At 37.6% G+C, this 18,828-nt stretch overlaps 1 protein-coding gene across 1 annotated transcript in view; it reads left to right on the top strand.

The window, feature by feature from the left end:
* LOC126418443 (cap-specific mRNA (nucleoside-2'-O-)-methyltransferase 1) overlaps window positions 1-18,828 on the top strand; it is a 273,835-nt gene that overhangs the window by 120,957 nt on the left and 134,050 nt on the right. The window contains exons 10-11 of the mRNA XM_050085206.1: window positions 16,937-17,069; window positions 17,493-17,675. Coding sequence (XP_049941163.1) covers window positions 16,937-17,069; window positions 17,493-17,675 — 316 coding nt within the window. The remainder of the gene's footprint in view (window positions 1-16,936; window positions 17,070-17,492; window positions 17,676-18,828) is intronic.

Below are 18,828 nucleotides of genomic sequence, written 5' to 3'. Positions count from 1 at the left end.
GCTGAAAGCTATGCTAACTATCGTCTCGGCAAATGAGAGCGTAATTTGTCAGTGAACCATCGCTAGCAAAGTCGGCTGTACAACTGGGGCGAGTGCTAGGACGTGTCTCTAGACCTGCCGTATGGCGGCGCTTGGTCTGCAATCACTGATAGTGGCGACACGCGGGTCCGACGTATACTACCGGACCGCGGCCGATTTAAAGGCTACCATCTAGCAAGTGTGGTGTCTGGCGGTGACACCACAGATATGGTTCTGTATTATGAATTCTTGAGGAAATTTGCAGTGAACTGTGCAATTCGCAACCACAACACTGGAAACAAGAATATTTTCCATGGAGAGTTTGCATCCCTATCTAAGGTTCAGAACAAAGTTTCATCTTATGTCATGATTGTCTGTCACAGGCTGCTCACAGACATATGACAGGAAATTTTAAATCCCCAGATATTCAAAACTTCTTCTACAATATACCACAATGTTTTGACTCAAGGATATAAATTCCATTTACTCTAGTATTAGTACTAACAGACCTTAATTTTGCGAGTATAAGGACGAACCAAAATTCATGACTCAGATGCCCCAGTGTGATTCCTTGCATACTGACGGTACAAATATGTCTGCAACTAAATTTCATCCCATGAATATTTTCAGTGGAAAATAGATGTTGGAGAAAGGCAATTTGGCAACACTGTCATCACAACTACAACTAGTATTTTCATTCATCTGCAGTGGCTCTGCCCTGTTGGTGCAGTGGCTAGAGTTCTGTTCTGGGCCTAGACATAATCTTTTATTTATTTATTTATTTTATTTTGGACTGCACAATACAGTATCAGGCTTCTTAACCACTATACAGGAGCTGTAGGAAGTCTTATGCGAAACACATGCACTTACTAAATATTAACACAGAAATGAGAGTACAGTAATTTTTATCATTCCTGTTTCAAAGATGTATTGTGTGTTTAAACATTTACTGTACTCTCTTCCAAGAACTACGCCCCTCCATGCTTTCTGGTCCATTGACAGCATTACTTCCCTTTTCTCTGTTAGATCTCTTTTAAAGTGTATTGTTTTGCACTATGTCATAAACTACTTTCGAATCCAGTTTCCAATATACACTCCTGCCATTAATTCTATTGATTAGTAGCAATCTCCATGCTTAGCACTTTCATATCCATTGCATTTCTTTGAGACTTTCAGTCATCAGTAGATCTAGCAACCTGCTTCACAGGTACATACTAAACTTTGTTATGTTTATTCTAATCCACCAATGACTGTGGTAGAAGTGGTGGCTTACTTCAATGCTGCTCTTGTAACAGTGAGTGCAGCTGTGTTGCAAAGAGTCCAGAGAAGTATGAAGTGTTTGGGGAAGCAGGAAGATGGCTTTGAGCGTCTACTCTGAAGACTGTGTATGCTTTGTGAAAGACATGCTGTCAGCGATAGTGTGTATCAAATATTGTAACTGTTACTCACACATAGCAGAGATGCTAACTCGCAAAAAAGCACAGCAAAAACACTATCAGAAACTTAGCTTTCGGCCAACAAGGCCTTTTCCAAAAGTAGACCACACACACACACACACACACACAAATGCAAGTCGCACGTACATGACCACAGTCTGTGGCAGCTGGAGCCAAATTCAGGACATTCCATCCTGGTTTTTCCCTTTTTATTTATTATAACTGGCCACTCTTATTGCATGTAGTGTGTATTTTTAACACATCCATGTTGCTAAGTTTTGTAGTTATTTCTGTCCTATGAGAGATAACTTTATTTTCAAGTGATAATTACTTTTTATGACAGTTTCTGCCATGTCTTTTGTGTTCAACAGTAAGCAACTGTAATTGTGAAATGTGTTGTTTTACAGCATTAATAGGCAAATCAAAAGTGGAAAATAATAATAATAATAATAATAATAATAATAATAATTACACCTACACCTGGGAGACTCTCGAACTCAAGTATTCAAATGCAAAACTCTACTCATTGCACTAACTGAGCCGAACAGCTACAGAGTATCAAATGAAGATATTTGTCATACTAGTGATTACAGTGTTGCCAAATTGCATTTCTTTGAGGTTCATTTTTCACCAAAAATATGCACAGGATGAAATTTTGTTACAGACAGTTCTGTACTGTTAGTATGTGAGAAGTTCTGTTGCGGTAGCCGAGTGTGCGTGTTTCAGTTACCCTGTAAAGGCATCTGATAATGTTTGACATGAACTGGTATAAATTATTTGTTTGAAGTACTGGATAACATAGCAGCTGAGTTGTTTAACAGGCCAGCAGTGACTCATCAAAGTTGCTGTTTTTCTACTAGTACGCTTATATAAAGTACTCTAAAAGTTATTCCCATACTGATAAGTGTGAGTAGATTAGTAGCAGCCATAATTTATTATTAGTGCACTTAATGGAAGTAGCTTGCATTTGCTGCTTTTGTCTGTTAAGACTCCAGCTACAGTGATCCACATATGTGTGTTCAACTCTTTCCATATGATTCCATGGAACACACTGTTATCGCATATGTTTCTGTTGCTTTGATACATCAGAAGTACCTGTTTTTCTGTCAAATCTTTTTCTGTTGCTCTGGAACATCAGAAGTTGTGTTTCCTGCTGAATCTTTTTCTGTTGCTCAGGAACATCAGGAGACACATTTTACACACGCTCAAGTCTCACCCACACACTTATACGTATACCTTGTTGTGGCAGCAATTTTGTAACCATTTTTGCAGGCTTGTATGTATAACATTGCTTCAGGATGTACCACATTCAGAAAAATTGTAAATAAGTTTCTCCCTTATTTATAATGTTGAATGTGATTTTTGTATTTCCCGCATTATGTATGTTAAATGCCAAAATGCCATTTGAAATTCACTTCTAAATTCAGTTTTTGGTTCCTTGTTTAATTCCTGTAATACAGTTAATATAACTATTCTGATTATCAAATAAAATTGTTCCGCCATTATATACAGAAAAACCAGAAAATCGCCCGCAGTAGGAGGGTTATTTGTAATCTGACTCATCCCACATCCCTGAAGGTTGTCCTTGATGGTGGGATTTATGGAACATGATGTCTGATTAAATGATGTAAGATATCACAGATATTTTTAGGTGTACCTATACACTACTTGAAATGGTATAAAACCACAGTAACTTAATTTGCTGGAAACCAAATTCCTGGAACATAGCAAATGGAATTTTCTACAAGTCTTTAGTGTTGAAAGGTGTTTCAAGTATGTGTGAATTGTAGTTTACCAGATGAATAGACTCCAACCTCATTCTGTAGATGTTGTTATGTGCATGAATGACCACTTAGGAATAAGCTAATAGCACACTTAATTCTTTATTCTTTGTATCAGTTGATTATGTAGCTTTCTCTTTTTGATTGTTCATCATATTGTTGTAAAATACTAAAGGAAGTAGTTTAACTGTTGATTTTTTAAAAGAAAATTGGTTAAAGTATCTATGGAGAGCAAAGCATTTCTTTGATATACTTTCTTTGAATAATTTTCTCAAGTAAAAAATAATGCACTGAGGGGATAAAAGTTATGGGGTAGCGATTTGCACAGTTACAGATGGTATTTGTACTGTGTTAAAAAAGGACAGTGTATTGGTGGAGCTGTCATTTGTACACAGTTGATTCATGTGAAAAGGTTTCCTGCATGATTATTTCCCCCATGATGGGAATTACCAGACTTTGAATGCAGAATGGTAGTTGGACCTAACCGAATGGGACATTCCATTTCGGAAATTGTTAGGGAGTTCAGTATTCCAAGATCCACAGTGTTAAGTGTATGCTGAGAATTCCAGCTGACTGTCTTCGCTTAATGACCAAGAGCAGCAGCATTTGAATAGAGTTGTCAGTGCTAAAAGACAAGCAACATAGTTTGAAGTAACTGCAGAAATCAATGTGGCACATATGAGGAACATATCCGTGTGGCGAAATTTCGCATTAATGGACTATGCCAGCAGATGAGCGGTACGAGTGCCATTGTTAACAGTACAACATTGCCTGCAGCGCCTCTCCTGGGCTCATGATCATATCGGTTGGACCTTAGACAACTGGAAAATGGTGGCCTTGTCAGATGAGTCTGGATTTCAGTTGGTAAGAACTGATGGAAGGGTTTGAGTGTAGCTCAGATGCCAAGAGGCCATGGACACAAGTTGTTAACAAGGCACTGTGCAAGCTGGTGGTCACTCCATAATGGTGTGGTCTGTGTTTATGTGGAATGGTCTGGGTCCTCTGGTCCAACTGAACCAATCATTGACTGGGAATGGTTGTGTTTTGCTATTTGGAGACTATTTGCTACCATTCGTGAACTTCGTGTTCCCAAACAGTGTTGGAACTTTTACGGATGAGAGTGCGCCATTCACCAGGCCACAGCTGTTGGCAGTTGGTTTGAAGAACATGTGACGTTTGCCTGCTTTATTTCTTCATTGATATTCCTCAGTGTTGACATACTGCATTGTTATATTGGGTGACAAATTGGGGGTGTTGGGGGTGGAAGTTCAACACTGACTACTGTAAATAATGTAGCCGACATTTGCACAATTGTGTGTCATGTTTCTTTACTTTCACTGTTCACAACCCCCCCCCCCCCCCCCCCCCCCCCTCCCACAATATTACACAGTTATAAAGTCAGTTCACTAATGGTAAATGTTGAAAAGCTTCATTAATAGGTTGCAGGCAACATCAGCATACTGCTACAATAGTTTCCTGTTAAACAACATATTACGAGGTGCATTCAAGTTCTAAGGCCTCCAATTTTTTTCCTCCGGACTGGAAAGAGATAGAAACATGCACATTGTTTTAAAATGAGGCCGCGTTCATTGTCAATACATCCCAGAGATGGCAGCACCGTATGGCAGATGGAATTTTACCGCCAGCGACGAGAATGAGAACTGTTTTAAATACTTAAAATGGCGACGTTTTCCTTACTTGGACAGCGTGCAATCATTCGTTTTCTGAATTTGCGTGGTGTGAAACCAATTGATATTCATCGGCAGTTGAAGGAGACATTTGGTGATGGAGTTATGGACGTGTCGAAAGTGCGTTCGTGGGTGCGACAGTTTAATGAAGGCAGAACATTGTGTGACAACAAACCGAAACAACCTCGGGCTCGCACAAGCCGGTCTGACGACATGATCGAGACAGTGGAGAGAATTGTTTTGGGGGATCGCCGAATGACTGTTGAACAGATCGCCTCCAGAGTTGGCATTTCTGTGGGTTCTGTGCACACAATTCTGCATGACAACCTGAAAATGTGAAAAGTGTCATCCAGGTGGGTGCCACGAATGCTGACGGATGACCACATGGCTGCCCGTGTGGCATGTTGCCAAGCAATGTTGACGTGCAACGACAGCATGAATGGGACTTTCTTTTTGTCGGTTGTGACAATGGATGAGACGTGGATGCCATTTTTCACTCCAGAAACAAAGCGCCAGTCAGCTCAATGGAAGCACACAGATTCACCGCCACCAAAAAAATTTCAGGTAACCGCCAGTGCTGAAAAAATGATGGTGTCCATGTTCTGGAACAGCGAGGGCGTAATCCTTACCCATTGTGTTCCAAAGGGCACTACGGTAACAGGTGCATCCTACGAAAATGTTTTGAAGAACACAAATTCCTTCCTGCAATGCAACAAAAACGTCTGGGAAGGGTGCGCGTGTGCTGTTTCATCAAGACAACGCACCCGCACATCGAGCTAGTTACGCAACAGTTTCTTCGTGATAACAACTTTGAAGTGATTCCTCATGCTCCCTACTCACCTGACCTGGCTCCTAGTGACTTTTGGCTTTTTCCAACAATGCAAGACACTCTCCATGGCCGCACATTCACCAGCTGTGCTGCTATTGCCTCAGCGATTTTCCAGTGGTCAAAACAGACTCCTAAAGAAGCCTTTGCTGCTGCCATGGAATCATGGCATCAGCGTTGTGAAAAATGTGTACGTCTGCAGGGCGATTACGTCGAGAAGTAACGCCAGTTTCATCAATTTCGGGTGAGTAGTTAATTAGAAAAAAAATCGGAGGCCTTAGAACTTGAATGCACCTCGTACATAACTCAATCAGTTAACTGAATACATCAAAAAATTCCTCCTTTTTATCAGTTCCTTCTACCACAAAGCTTAGCCTGAATTGTTTGTTAAAGTAATTATGCAAACAATACTTTTGACAAACCTAGTAATTATTTTGGAAATAATTAAGGGCTGGTCTTGTTAATACATTTTCGAATAGAGTCAAATAAATACTACAAGAATCCTAGTAGTTCTTCCTCCAAATGTTTATAATTAGTACAGAGTTTATATTTGTTTATAAGTCAACAATAGAATCTAAGTCATGAAACAGTTACTGATTTCATGCTGTAACAAAAGATATTAACTAGGAATGGTCAAAATAAATTAGGAAATTAATTACATACACAAAACTAAGCACAAAATTAGACCTGGTGCTATATTCCTTATGACTGAGGACCAACCTATATCCAGTATGGAAATTCAGATTACACTCATTCATTTTAATGGTAATTGGGCAAAAATGAAAATAAAATGAATTGAAGGAGACAGATGGCAAAACAAGAGATGAAGTAAAGAGATTCCAGCTTCCTTTGCAGCATTACCCTCTCGTTGGATTGACCCAGTAGATATTTCAAATAGCTAACTGGGCAGTCCAATGACCACAAGTGACCCCAGAAAGTGGGTTTAACATTCTACACACAAAAGAATATTACATAAGAAATCTCCTTATCAAAAACTACAGTGCATATGTTTTTCAAATATCTACTTATATGAGCTGGCCATATGAAAATCCCCATCCAAAATATTTACATATTGTGTATTGTACAATGGCACAAAATATCCATAAATAATATTTTTAATAAAATTAGGAATCTTCTTCATAAGTGATGTCCTTTTTGGATAAACAAAGATTACATTCTAACATACATATCCCTTTGTACAAGTCCTGTCTTGCTTCAAAGAATAAACAATCATGGCTTGCAAAAAGTTAAATTGCACTGTGCCTTGCAGTTCACATTCAGACAGAAAATTTCACTTTACAATATTTATTGTTTTGCACAAGCACTTTCACACTTTTAGTCACTTTCACACTTTTAATGAGCCTTAAGGGGCTCCGGAACGCCCTATACTTGCAATGTTAAAATAACGCTTATAAATTACATCTTTCCTCACAAAGTATTTGAGGTAGGAAGTTGAACTTTTTACAGATTATTTATTGGAATATGGGCTACAACTTAACACAGGGATTTTACAAAATTTTTGTTCAGTTATTAAAGATGATTTTTTTTCAATTGTAATGAAAATTCAAAACATTTTTTTGCAATTTTTTATTTATATATTCAAAAATATACAGTTTTTTGGAAAAAGGCTGTGTTAAATTATGCAGAAGGTACTGTGTAACATTAACTGAAAGTTTGAAACAAATATGTTTGGAAGATCCTTAGAAAACATGTAATTAGTATGAGAAAATAAAAGTTTTGGGAATCGAGCGACAAAGATTGGATTAACTTTTTAGTGCATTCCAGGTCCATAGGATGGATTATCTTCATCCTCTGCAAACTCCTCCTCCAGCTTCCTCTTGTTCCTCCTCCTGTTTACTCTTGCTTGTATTTCTAGACTCTTTACAGCCCTGTCTGCAGCCCGAAGGCATTCCTTGTCTAAAGCAAGCATCGCTCGTACCATGTTAGAACCTATCTTCATTACCATATTTCTAAGTACCTTGCACTTTACAATGTTGCCATCATTGAAAGTCGCAACAGCATCATACACACCAAAGTGAAGTGTTTCTGTTCCAACAAATACAGTCTTGGGGATTCTCGACCATATAACACTATTTACACTTTCATTGGGGTTTTGAGTTTTTCCGTGAATACACTTTTTCAACAGTTCAGGTGCTGCTAAGTCTCTGAAAATAGGTTTTATCACCTCCATTATTGCATGAGGCAGACTATGCTTATGAGTGTACACTTCACCAGTTAGCAATCCTTTGTTATATTTACACCAACTATCTTCTTCTTTGGTACACAAGCTATGTTGGGGATTTTCATCGGTTGAAGAAGTATGAAAAAAAAAAGAGCCCAAACAGCCTTCTTCATTTCGTCGACACTTTGTGTATTTTGCCTAATAGCCATTCCATAATAGTTCTGTATTTTGTCAATTACACTGTCAGTTAACCTTCCCTTCCCATCCAACCCTTTACCATCACTGAGTTTTTGTTTTTTGTACGAAGCTTTCAGTCGCCGAAGTCTTGTTCCCATTCGCTTCTGTACGTGTCCAATACACTCAGATTTCTGCACTACAACATCATCACCATAGGGCTTCAGTCCTTGAAGATGTTTGAAACTTTTAGAATCACCGTCACCAAAGTAATTAACATATCGCACTTTATCACACGCCTCAGAACGCTGGAATATACTGGCAACACCAGCCACTTCCATTCCTCCACTACTGCCACTATAGTTAGCTTTGCAATTATTTTCATGTGTACCTTTATATTTTTGTGGACATCTACAATACTTTTGATATTACTGCTACATCTAAAACTTTCCCTGTATACATACTGGTGGCAGGTACTACACCATGAAGAGATGTGTGTCCCCATTTATGCCAGGTACCATCGAACGCTGCAGTCAAATCTCTGTTACCATTATTTTCCATTACTGCCTCTTCCACAGCGTTCTTCATATATTCTATACAGACATCTTCTACTTTAGACCCTATTAATTTATTATAGGTCGTAAACTTGGTTGGGGGTTTGGAAGATTCATGATGCCACAGAAAATTGCACCTGCAGTAGCACCCTTACCAACTGAACGCAAGGAATAAACAAATCTAATGTTGTGTTCGTAGATTTTGCTACCATTTTCTTCAGTTGCAGTTACTGCAACACTGTTCCAAAAGTTGGTCATGTATGAACACTTATCACATTTCAGTTGTATTTCACTAGCAAGTCCTACGTGCTTTATTATGGATAGTTCCAGACCAACTTCACTGCAATTAATACATCTTCCACAGTTTGAAAAAATTCCTTTGAGAACCGACATATCAAATATTTCATTCACATCCGATTCGCCCATAAAACATTCATAGTTTTCACTCATTGAACCAAGCTTCTTCTGTGAAGTATTTTCTTTCCCACTTTGACTGGTGTACTTGAGAGGTTAGGTTCACTCACTTGGTTATCATCTTTATTGTTTACAGTAATAACACATACCTTTGGCTTTCCAACATTTCTCCTTTTCTTAAAAGCCTTCAGAGGATTTCTAATAACTTTACTTTTACTCATTATTATACTTCAACAAAACAGAGACTCAAGAAACAGAATTAATTACGAATATTTTCGAGATAACGACAGAGTAAATAAACATGAAACAATCGACAATCACACCAGCGATATATATTGAACCATCACAGGTTAGCCACAACACATATTTTATCTCACATCACTAAAATGTACCTGATGAACACGGACGTTAATAATAACACCATTTGACAGCAGTTTAACAGCGCCACAGTGGGTCACGTCCATGTAGAACACATTTCAAAAAAAAAAATTAAAAATAGTTGTAGTCTTCGGAATTGAATAAATTATATATCTATTAAAAGGTAATAGTCTGCAGATTCAGAAAACGCAAAAAAGTAAAAATTGAACTTTTCATGATTTTGAGCCTTTCTGGAGCCCCTTAACACATTTTCTGACCAAGTCGTCCACGCCTTCAACAGGTCCAAGTGGCAGTTAGTAAGGAAATGCATTGCTATCAGTTCCCTTGGAGGTGGTTCTCCTCCACCGCAGTACATGAAAAAAATTAGTCAAAATACTCTACTTTAGTACACTCACTTTTACCTCTAAGAATAAGGAAAAAATGTTTCACACTATTGGCAAATATGAGTCATTACTTCATAAATAAATACATTACACAATTCTCATAACATCACAATAATTAGCACTAAAATTGACTGTAGTATGAAAGTTGGGGACTAGTAAAAATTTTAAATCAAGTGGACATTATACCACAAAACATTACTCTATGTTGTAACTCTTCCAAACTGGTTAAACTTGAAAGATTTAGGTTTCTTTTCCATTTGCAAAATCACTTAAATGCCAAGTCTTGGTTTGAAATTCACTCCATTTATGTACTCATATAACCTTAATGTCCAAAATACGTACATTACTTCTAGCAGAAACTCAAGATGTGCAGTAGCATAGATTTACTAATCATTACATTATGAAAACAGAATAGTGTACCATTGCATAACTTAATTACTACTCAAATCAAACTTAGGGGATGGAAGTTATACCAAATCATTGCCCTATTTCTTCATTCAACTTTGAATACTGCTCTCATTCAACCATAAAATTAAATCCTCAGAAAATGTTACCAAGTAGTTGACCTGTCAGAATATTCACATCAGTCTAACACCACAGTTATCAGTTACTCAACAAAATTACTTTTTTTCATTCCAATATTACCACTTTAAGTTCATAATTCCTTAGAACACAAACAGAAGTTTTCAGATAACCTATACATCTGATAATGCTTTCATTTTCTGTTTACCTTACATCTTTGTTTGACAGAAATTCTTTAACGGTGACACCAATTTACTTTCATCATATTTCATAAAACTAGAATAAAGACAATATCTCATAGATTTTTACCAAGTACCACTGTTATTTTTTTTTCTCATCCTCTTATGATTCCATTACTTATCACTAACATCACATAATATGTATAGATAACACTGGAGAAACTTTTTCTAAAATATTCCTATACTAAAGTATCCTGCTGTACAAAATCACATGAAATCCAAAGATAGAATGTTTCTGATTCACTTATAAACTACAGATGGGATAGGAGAAGAGTTTGACTGCCTAAGGAAACATGAAAAATGAGACAGACAGCTGGGGTAAGCATTATCAGCCCATAATTGAACCCCACACAGAATGTTGAACCCCCTACTTGCTTAGTTTAAATGGTTTGATCCATAATAAACATCTAACCCTCCATTTCTTTTCCTTGAATTTCTCCTACCGTTTCCATGCCCATTCTGGCTATCCTCCACCAATTATTCTTGAATTTTTACTATAATTAGTTCTGTTCATCCTATTTACCTGAAACTCTCTCCCTGACTGATTATTATCATCAAAATTCCTCCTGCTATTTTCCACTGAGGGCTTCACCCTCTCCACTTTATCAACATAATTCAAAAAATCACAAATATTACCCATAGTGGCAGGTACAAACAATTATCTAACTTTCTGAGGCAAATTAGTTTTTAAACCATAACTATTGACTCACTACCTAGCTCTTTGTCCAAATATTTCAGTTTGCTTATCCAAAACTGACAGGAACCTTTCACAATATCCTTCCTAGAGTCAAATCTCTCTCTTCCCCAAAATTCCCTCAAATTTCTCTGCTGCTTCTCTTTGGACCAATATTCATCTGAAAATGCTTTCTCAAAGCTATGCCACGAAGCACAACTATCAGCTACCTGAGCTGCCCATCCATAAGCATCCCCTTTCAAAAAACCTCTCACAAATGACATTTTCTCATTGTCATTCCATGTTTCAGGCAAATCATTAAATTCCCTAATGAAATCCAGTGGATGCACTTCCCTATATGGTTCAAAATAATAAAATTTCTTACAACTAACAAATGAAGGACTGTCTGGGACACTACACATCCTATACTTTAGATTTTGTACCTCTTCCACCTTTTTCTCCATTTCAGCCAATTTTGAATCTGTATTTTTATTTACTTTTACCAGTTTTTCCTCTACCACTACTGCACACTTGGTTTCTACGCCTGTTTCTAAATCGTTTTTAATCTGATCAATTTGGTTCTCAAGTTTAACCCTATTTTCAGCACAAAATTTCCTGGTTGCTTTGACTTCATCTTTACACTGTTTCTCGGAAGCCTCCACCCTCTTACTATAGTCATCACAAAGTTTCTTCTACTCATTTACTACTCATTAATGTTAATTTCTCATTAATATTTGTACTACTTTCATTATCTTTTCATCTCAATCTTTCACTACCACCTCAGCCTTCTTATTTAATTCTGAAAGACTAAAGCTGACTACCGTAGTTTTCTTTTTAATTTCTTTCTTCAGTTCATCCTTTAATGCTATCTGTTTTATTTCCCGCCCTACTAATGTCTTCTTTCATACTGTTTTCCACCCTACTAATGTCTTCTTTCATACTCGTATTACTCAAACTACTCATAAATTCCTTAACATCACTTCCAATTTTCTGTCTGCCGTAAACTTTTGCCTTTGCTGACTTTCATTACTAGATACTTCCTCCTTAGCCGTAACGATTTCACCCACTTCAGTACTGTTTTCGTCATTTATCTCACATCACCACACAATGTAGATGACACTTTTATCATCTCATCTACGATAAGACTTTTGTCTCCATCATTCAAAGTTACATTCATGTCTGATTTATAACCACTATTGTCTACAAAATCACTCCCCATTAAGTCTTTCTGTTCATTTAAAAACTTAACCTATACAGCTTTGTTATCAATCACATCACTATCCTGTTGTCCATTCTCCCCCATCATACTGGCTTTTGCTATGAATTATCTTATTTTTATTCACTCGTCTCCTGCTGCTGCTGCAGTTACTCCCACTTGTCCAAAACGCACTTGTTTACATTAGGTGGATTTAGTCCAGCTGGCGTGCTGACTGCCTGCTGTGGCTTCTCTTCATAATGGCTGCCCCCATAACCTCGGCCAGCGATCTTTTGTTGTTTTGCTGTTTTATGGTTGCTTCTTATCGCATTACTTGTTCACATGCGATCAAACTTTCAGAATACTATAATTATTTTTCACTGTCAATTAGCCTGTTCACTGTTCTCAGTAATACTGGTGCCGCACGTACTTTAAATTCAGTCACTCCGTTCAAATTGCACAGTTCACTGTTCAAAGTTCATGAGTCCTTATTTATTGTGCCCAAATACAATAGTCCTCACCCAAAAGGGCACCATATGTGACATTTGCCTGCTTTATTTCTTCATTGGTAGTCCTCAGTGTTGACGTATTAAATAGTTATACTGGCTGAAAAATGGGGGATGGAAGTTCAACACTGACTACTGTAAATGATGTAGCCGACAGTTGCACAATTGCGTTTCATAGTTCTTTACTCTTACTGTTCCCCAATATTACACAATTATACGGCCAGTTCACTATTGGTAAATGTTGAAAAGCCTCATTAATAGGTTGCAGGCAACATCAGCATACTGCTACAATAGTTTACTGTTGAATATCTATGAGCAGTAAAAACCTAACCACACAGTTCACAGATCTTGCAGAATAATACAGTACGTGTGACACTATTTTTCAGATAAATTAAACAGACACTGTCATTAATTGTTCTAACACAGGGACTGTTTGTGTTACATTTATTCCACTGTTAAGTTGATTCATTGTTGTTAATTTAACCAATACATATTTCCTGTCTGAAAATCATCCATGGACTGAACTGTCTCGGGAACAAAAATCGGTCCTTATATATCATCACAGTAATACGCACTGAAACTACACACTGTTCAGTATTTAAGGTACAGAAATTACAATTAAAACATAACTCATTCAATTAACTGAATACATAAAAAAATCCTCCTTTTTAACAGTTCCTTCTACCACAAAGGTCAGCCTGAATTATTTGTTTATATAATGAAATTAACAGATATAGTTCTACAAACAATGCTTTTGACAAACCTGGTAATTATTTTGGAAATAATTAAGGGCTGGTTTTGCTAATACATTTTCAAATAGAACCAAATAAATAATTTAACAATCCTAATAGTTCTTTCTCCAAATTTTTATAATTAGTATAGAATTTATATTTGTTTATAAGTGAACGGTAGAATCAAAGTCATGAAAGGTATTAACTAGGAATGGTCAAAATAAATTAGGAAATTAATTACATACACAAAACTAAGCACAAAATTAGACCTGGTGCTATATTCCTTAAGACTGAGGGCCAAACTTTCTCCTTTATGAAAATGCAGATTATACTCATGCATGTTAATGGTAATCAGGCAAAAATGAAAATAAAATGAATTGAAGGAGGCAGATGGTAAAACAAGAAAGGAAGTAAAGATATCCTAGCTTGCATCATCACAAACATTCTGGACAGTTCAAGCAAATCATTTGGCCACCAGATCACCTGACATGAATCTCATCGGACATTTATAGGACATAATCGAGAGGTCAGTTCATGCACAAAATCGTGCACTGGCAACACTTTTGCAGTTATGGATGGCTATAGAGCCAGCATACACTATGTGATCAAAAGTATTGGACACCTGGCTGAAAATGACTTACAAGTTCGTGGCGCCATCCATCGGTAATGCTGGAATGCAATATTGTGTTGGCCACCCTTAGCCTTGATGACAGCTTCCACTCTCGCAGGCATATGTTCAAGTCAGGTTCTGGGAGGTTTCTTGGGGAATGGCAGCCCATTCTTGATGGAGTGCTGCACTGAGGAGAGGTATCTATGTTGGTCGGTGAGGCCTGGCACGAAGTTGGCATTCCAAAACATGCCAGACGTGTTCTATAGGCTTCAGGTCAGGATTGTGTGCAGGCCAGTCCATTAGATGGATGTTATTGTTGTGTAAACGCTCCATCACAGGCCGTGCATTATGAACAGGTGCTTGATCCTGTTGAAAGATGTAATCGCCATCCTCGAATTGCTCTTCAGCAGTGGGAAACAAGAAGGTGCTTAAAACATCAATGTAGGCCTGTGCTAGTCCCATGCGAAACAACTAGCCCCTTCCATGAAAAACATGACCACACCATAACACCACCACCTCCAAATTTTACTGTTGGCGATACACACGTTAGCAGATGATGTTCACATAGCATGCGCCATACCCACACCTTGCCATTGGATCGCCACATTGTGTACCATGATTCGTCACTCCACACGTTTTTCCACTGTTCAATCGTCCAATGTTTACGATCCTTACACCATGCGAGGCAGTGTTTGGCATCTACCGGTGTGATGTGTGGCTTATGAGCACTCGCTCGACCATGAAATCCAAGTTTACTCACCTCTCACCTAACTGTTGTAGTACTTGCAGTGGATCCTAATGCACATTGGAATTCCTGTGTGATGATCTGGATAGAGGTCTGCCTATTACACATAACAACCCTCTTCAACTGTTGGCGGTTTCTGTCAGTCAATGGACGAGGTTAGCCTGTATGCTTTTGTGCTGTACGTGTCCCTTCACATTTCCACTTCACTATCAGATTGGAAACAGTGGACCTAGAGATGTTGAGGATTGTGGGAATCTCACGTACAGACTTATGACATAAGTGACAACCAATCACCTGATCATGTTCGAAGTCTTTGAGTTCTGTGAAGTGCCCCATTCTGCTCTCTCACAATGTCTAATATTACTGAGGTCACTGATGTGGAGTACCTGGCAGTAGGTATCAGCACAATGCACCTAATAGGAAAAACATATGGTTTTGGTGGTGTCTGGATACTTTTTATCACATAGTGTAGCTCAGTATTTCTGCAGGAGACTTCCAGTGACTTGTTGAGTTCAGACCAAGTCAAGTTATTGCACTATGCTGAGCAAAAGGAGGTCCGACAGGATATTAGGAGGTATCTCATGATTTTTGTCACCTCAGTGTAAATCCATGTATTAATTTAATACATCACAGATGCTCCATTTCTGTTCTTACTCCACCCTACTGTCATCCATTTAATTTGAAATGACGATTTAGACTGACATAATCCAAGTTATTTTTGGAGTTTTTCAGCACTGTGGTATGTGGTCAGCCAGATCTTGTTGTAGCATAATCTTCTGTCACACATTCTTGTAGAGATTGTCGCCACTCACCTACTGGATGCCTGTAAGTGCGTAACATTTTCTTTGTTTCTGAACGAGAAGCAAATTAAATTTGTTTATGAAGTTGTGAGTACATGTTTCATGAAGAGCACATAAGATTGAAAAAAAATAGTGTGTTGTGAATCTGAACATAAATGAAATTTTGCATTTGTTAATCTCTACTGCACTTCAGTGCTCTATTCATCGTGCAGTGAAACCTCATTGAACTGACACACATATTAATAATGATTTCATAGTAATTATAAATAGAGGCACAATAGTAATATTTTTTGCTGCTCTCCAAGTTTTCAAGTTGAAAAGATTGTCAGAAATTGCAAATGGTCCAATTTTCTGCAGATGTGGTGTGCTTGGAAAACACTGTCATCCTACGAAGGAGATTCCTTGTAAAACATTCATGTGACTCATTGTAGCATATTGTTCAAGTGTGTGAGATCCATACAAAATAGGACTGACAGGAGATATTGAACATATACAGAGAAGGGCAGCACAAATGGTGTGTGTGATCCACAGCAGAATCATGGAAGTGCTGAAAAACCTGGACTGGCAGGTGGTTGAAGATAGAGGCAACCTTTCCAATGGAGACCTACTTACCAAGTTACAAGAACAAGTGTTAAATGAGGAATTTAGAAATATATTACTTCCTCCAGTTTATCACTTTCTTGAGGTCTGTGAGGGCAAGATCAGACTAATTACTGCATGCACAGGGGCATTGAAACTGTAATTCTTCCCACACTACAAACCTGTGGCACAGTGGGAACAACTCCCTGCTGTGTTCTTTACACTAGTTTACTGACTGTGAATGTCGTTACTTAATAACAGACAGTTATTATTTGGTATATTATCGGGAGAATCAAATTACTCGGTCACTGGTGAATGAGCTTACAGATTACATGGCTCCATTCTGAATATTTCTATCAGTTTATTCTCCTTCTCTATTAGTAGTTCACTCTTACTCTCTTTCTTTCTTTAAGTCATTTAATAGCTTGAATTGTTGTGTCATAAAAATAATGTGCAGAATTGTATAATAGAATTTACATGCTCCAAACTTAATATTTTTCAGGTGGCCATTTTGTTTGCAAACTGTTTGACTTATTTACACCATTCAGTGTAGGGCTTGTGTACCTGATGTACAAAAGTTTTAAGATGATTTGCATACACAAACCCAACACAAGCAGACCTGCCAATTCAGAAAGGTGAGTGAATCACTTAAAATTTGATCATTTCTATTTTTGACAGAGACAGAGTTTAGTAGGACATGTTCACTTCAATTGCATTGTGAGTCTAATTGTTAACTTTACTATCTCTTTGTACATACATTGCACATTATCTAAATAAAGATGCAGTAAAGGATAAGGCAGCATTTTTGACATACCCTTCTTTAGTTGACATTATTAATGAGTCTTATTTTTTAATACCCATCTTATCAGATCTTTCTTTTTAAAAGTTTTCTCATACCCTGTTTCTCTGCCCTGGTATTAATACTTCAATCCAATGAATGGCATTTTTGTTTGTTACCTTGTCTTACTTCTGCAAATTGCATTGGACTGCTATTACACACACTCATACTGTCAATTGAAATAATTATTATAATAAGAGTATGTCTTCAATTGCTGCAGGTACATTATCTGTAAATGGAAGAGAACTGATTGTGATGATATTCGTGAATACTTGATGGAGGTGGCAAAACATTTATGGATTCATAAGTTATCAGATGATAAAGATATTCTTGAGATTGTGCCTCTTGCTAAATTAAAGGAGGATAAAGAATTTTTTGACTATATTGTCGAATCAAACAACAGGTGAGGTTTCATTGATCTAAAAGTAAAATTCTTTGTCAGAATGAGCTACGTTAGTGAATCATTTACAACATGCAGTAAATAGGACATTTATATTAATGCCTGCAACTTTTGGTCTTACTTTCCATGTTATAGTTAAGTAAAATGAGTCATTAGTTAGTATCTGATAAATATTGATTTATATGTCCTTCAAAATATAAAGATAGTAGACAGGTAAACACTGACATGAAGAGAAAATGAACATCTGTTTAGCAGTTAATGAAAGAGAAATGGTTGGATCTCAAGTGTCAAAAGAGGTCACACTACTGCTGCTTTTTCTTGTGTTGCGTCCTGCATCATCAAAGGGTCAGCATGGTTGTGAAAGGATTTGGCATAGTTAATTTAAGGAGTGGCCAGATGCCGTTCCTGTCACCATTCCAATTGCTGCTCCAGATGGAATGTGTGTTTGTCAGATATCTGCATATAGTGTGATTTATTGCAAGCAAGCAGAAATTTTTCTAAATGTTTGTGACTTGTGTAACTGAGGTGGCACTTGACATTGTCTTTAATCAGCTGGGCAGATTTCATCTGGAGCCAGTGCCTCTCCCCCTACTGGAAGCAGCACTTTTAACAATCGTGGCTATCTGGGCAGGAAAAAAAGAGGTTGGACTTCATGATAGGGAAATATTTTTAGGAAGGAGGAAAAAATATTTTTCTGTTCCAAGAGAGAGGCAGTCACCAAAACCTGTGTGAAAAATACACAAGATGCAGGATACGGATCGGAAGTAATTGGAAGGGGCAATTTTTGCCATACCTGTAGTAATCCAGTAAAGCCACACACTTCACCTGAGTCATCATATGTACTGAACACCTTAGGGGATGCTGCCTCTTGTGATTGGGTACAAGTTTGGGACTGCCAAGCATCTTGATCTGGAGTCTGATCAGTACTGCTTGTCCTCTATTGCCATAAACTCTGGGCATGTTTCAGCACTCACTGCGAGGCCTGAAGATGGAATGTCATTCATGATCTTGTTGGGTTGATTGCCTGCATCATGAGCATGAGATGAACTTCAATAAAAATCTTTCAACTACTATATGCACAGCATGCCAGTGGGGCAAGTGAATGTTGATGGGAAACAGGCACTAATAGATAATTACTATGTCATTTTTCACATCT

The sequence above is a fragment of the Schistocerca serialis genome, chromosome 9 (genome assembly GCF_023864345.2).
Source record: "Schistocerca serialis cubense isolate TAMUIC-IGC-003099 chromosome 9, iqSchSeri2.2, whole genome shotgun sequence".
Classification (NCBI taxonomy): Eukaryota; Metazoa; Arthropoda; class Insecta; order Orthoptera; family Acrididae; genus Schistocerca; species Schistocerca serialis.
The sequence above is the reverse complement of the archived record's forward strand: the minus strand, read 5'-3'. Positions and strand labels throughout refer to the sequence as shown.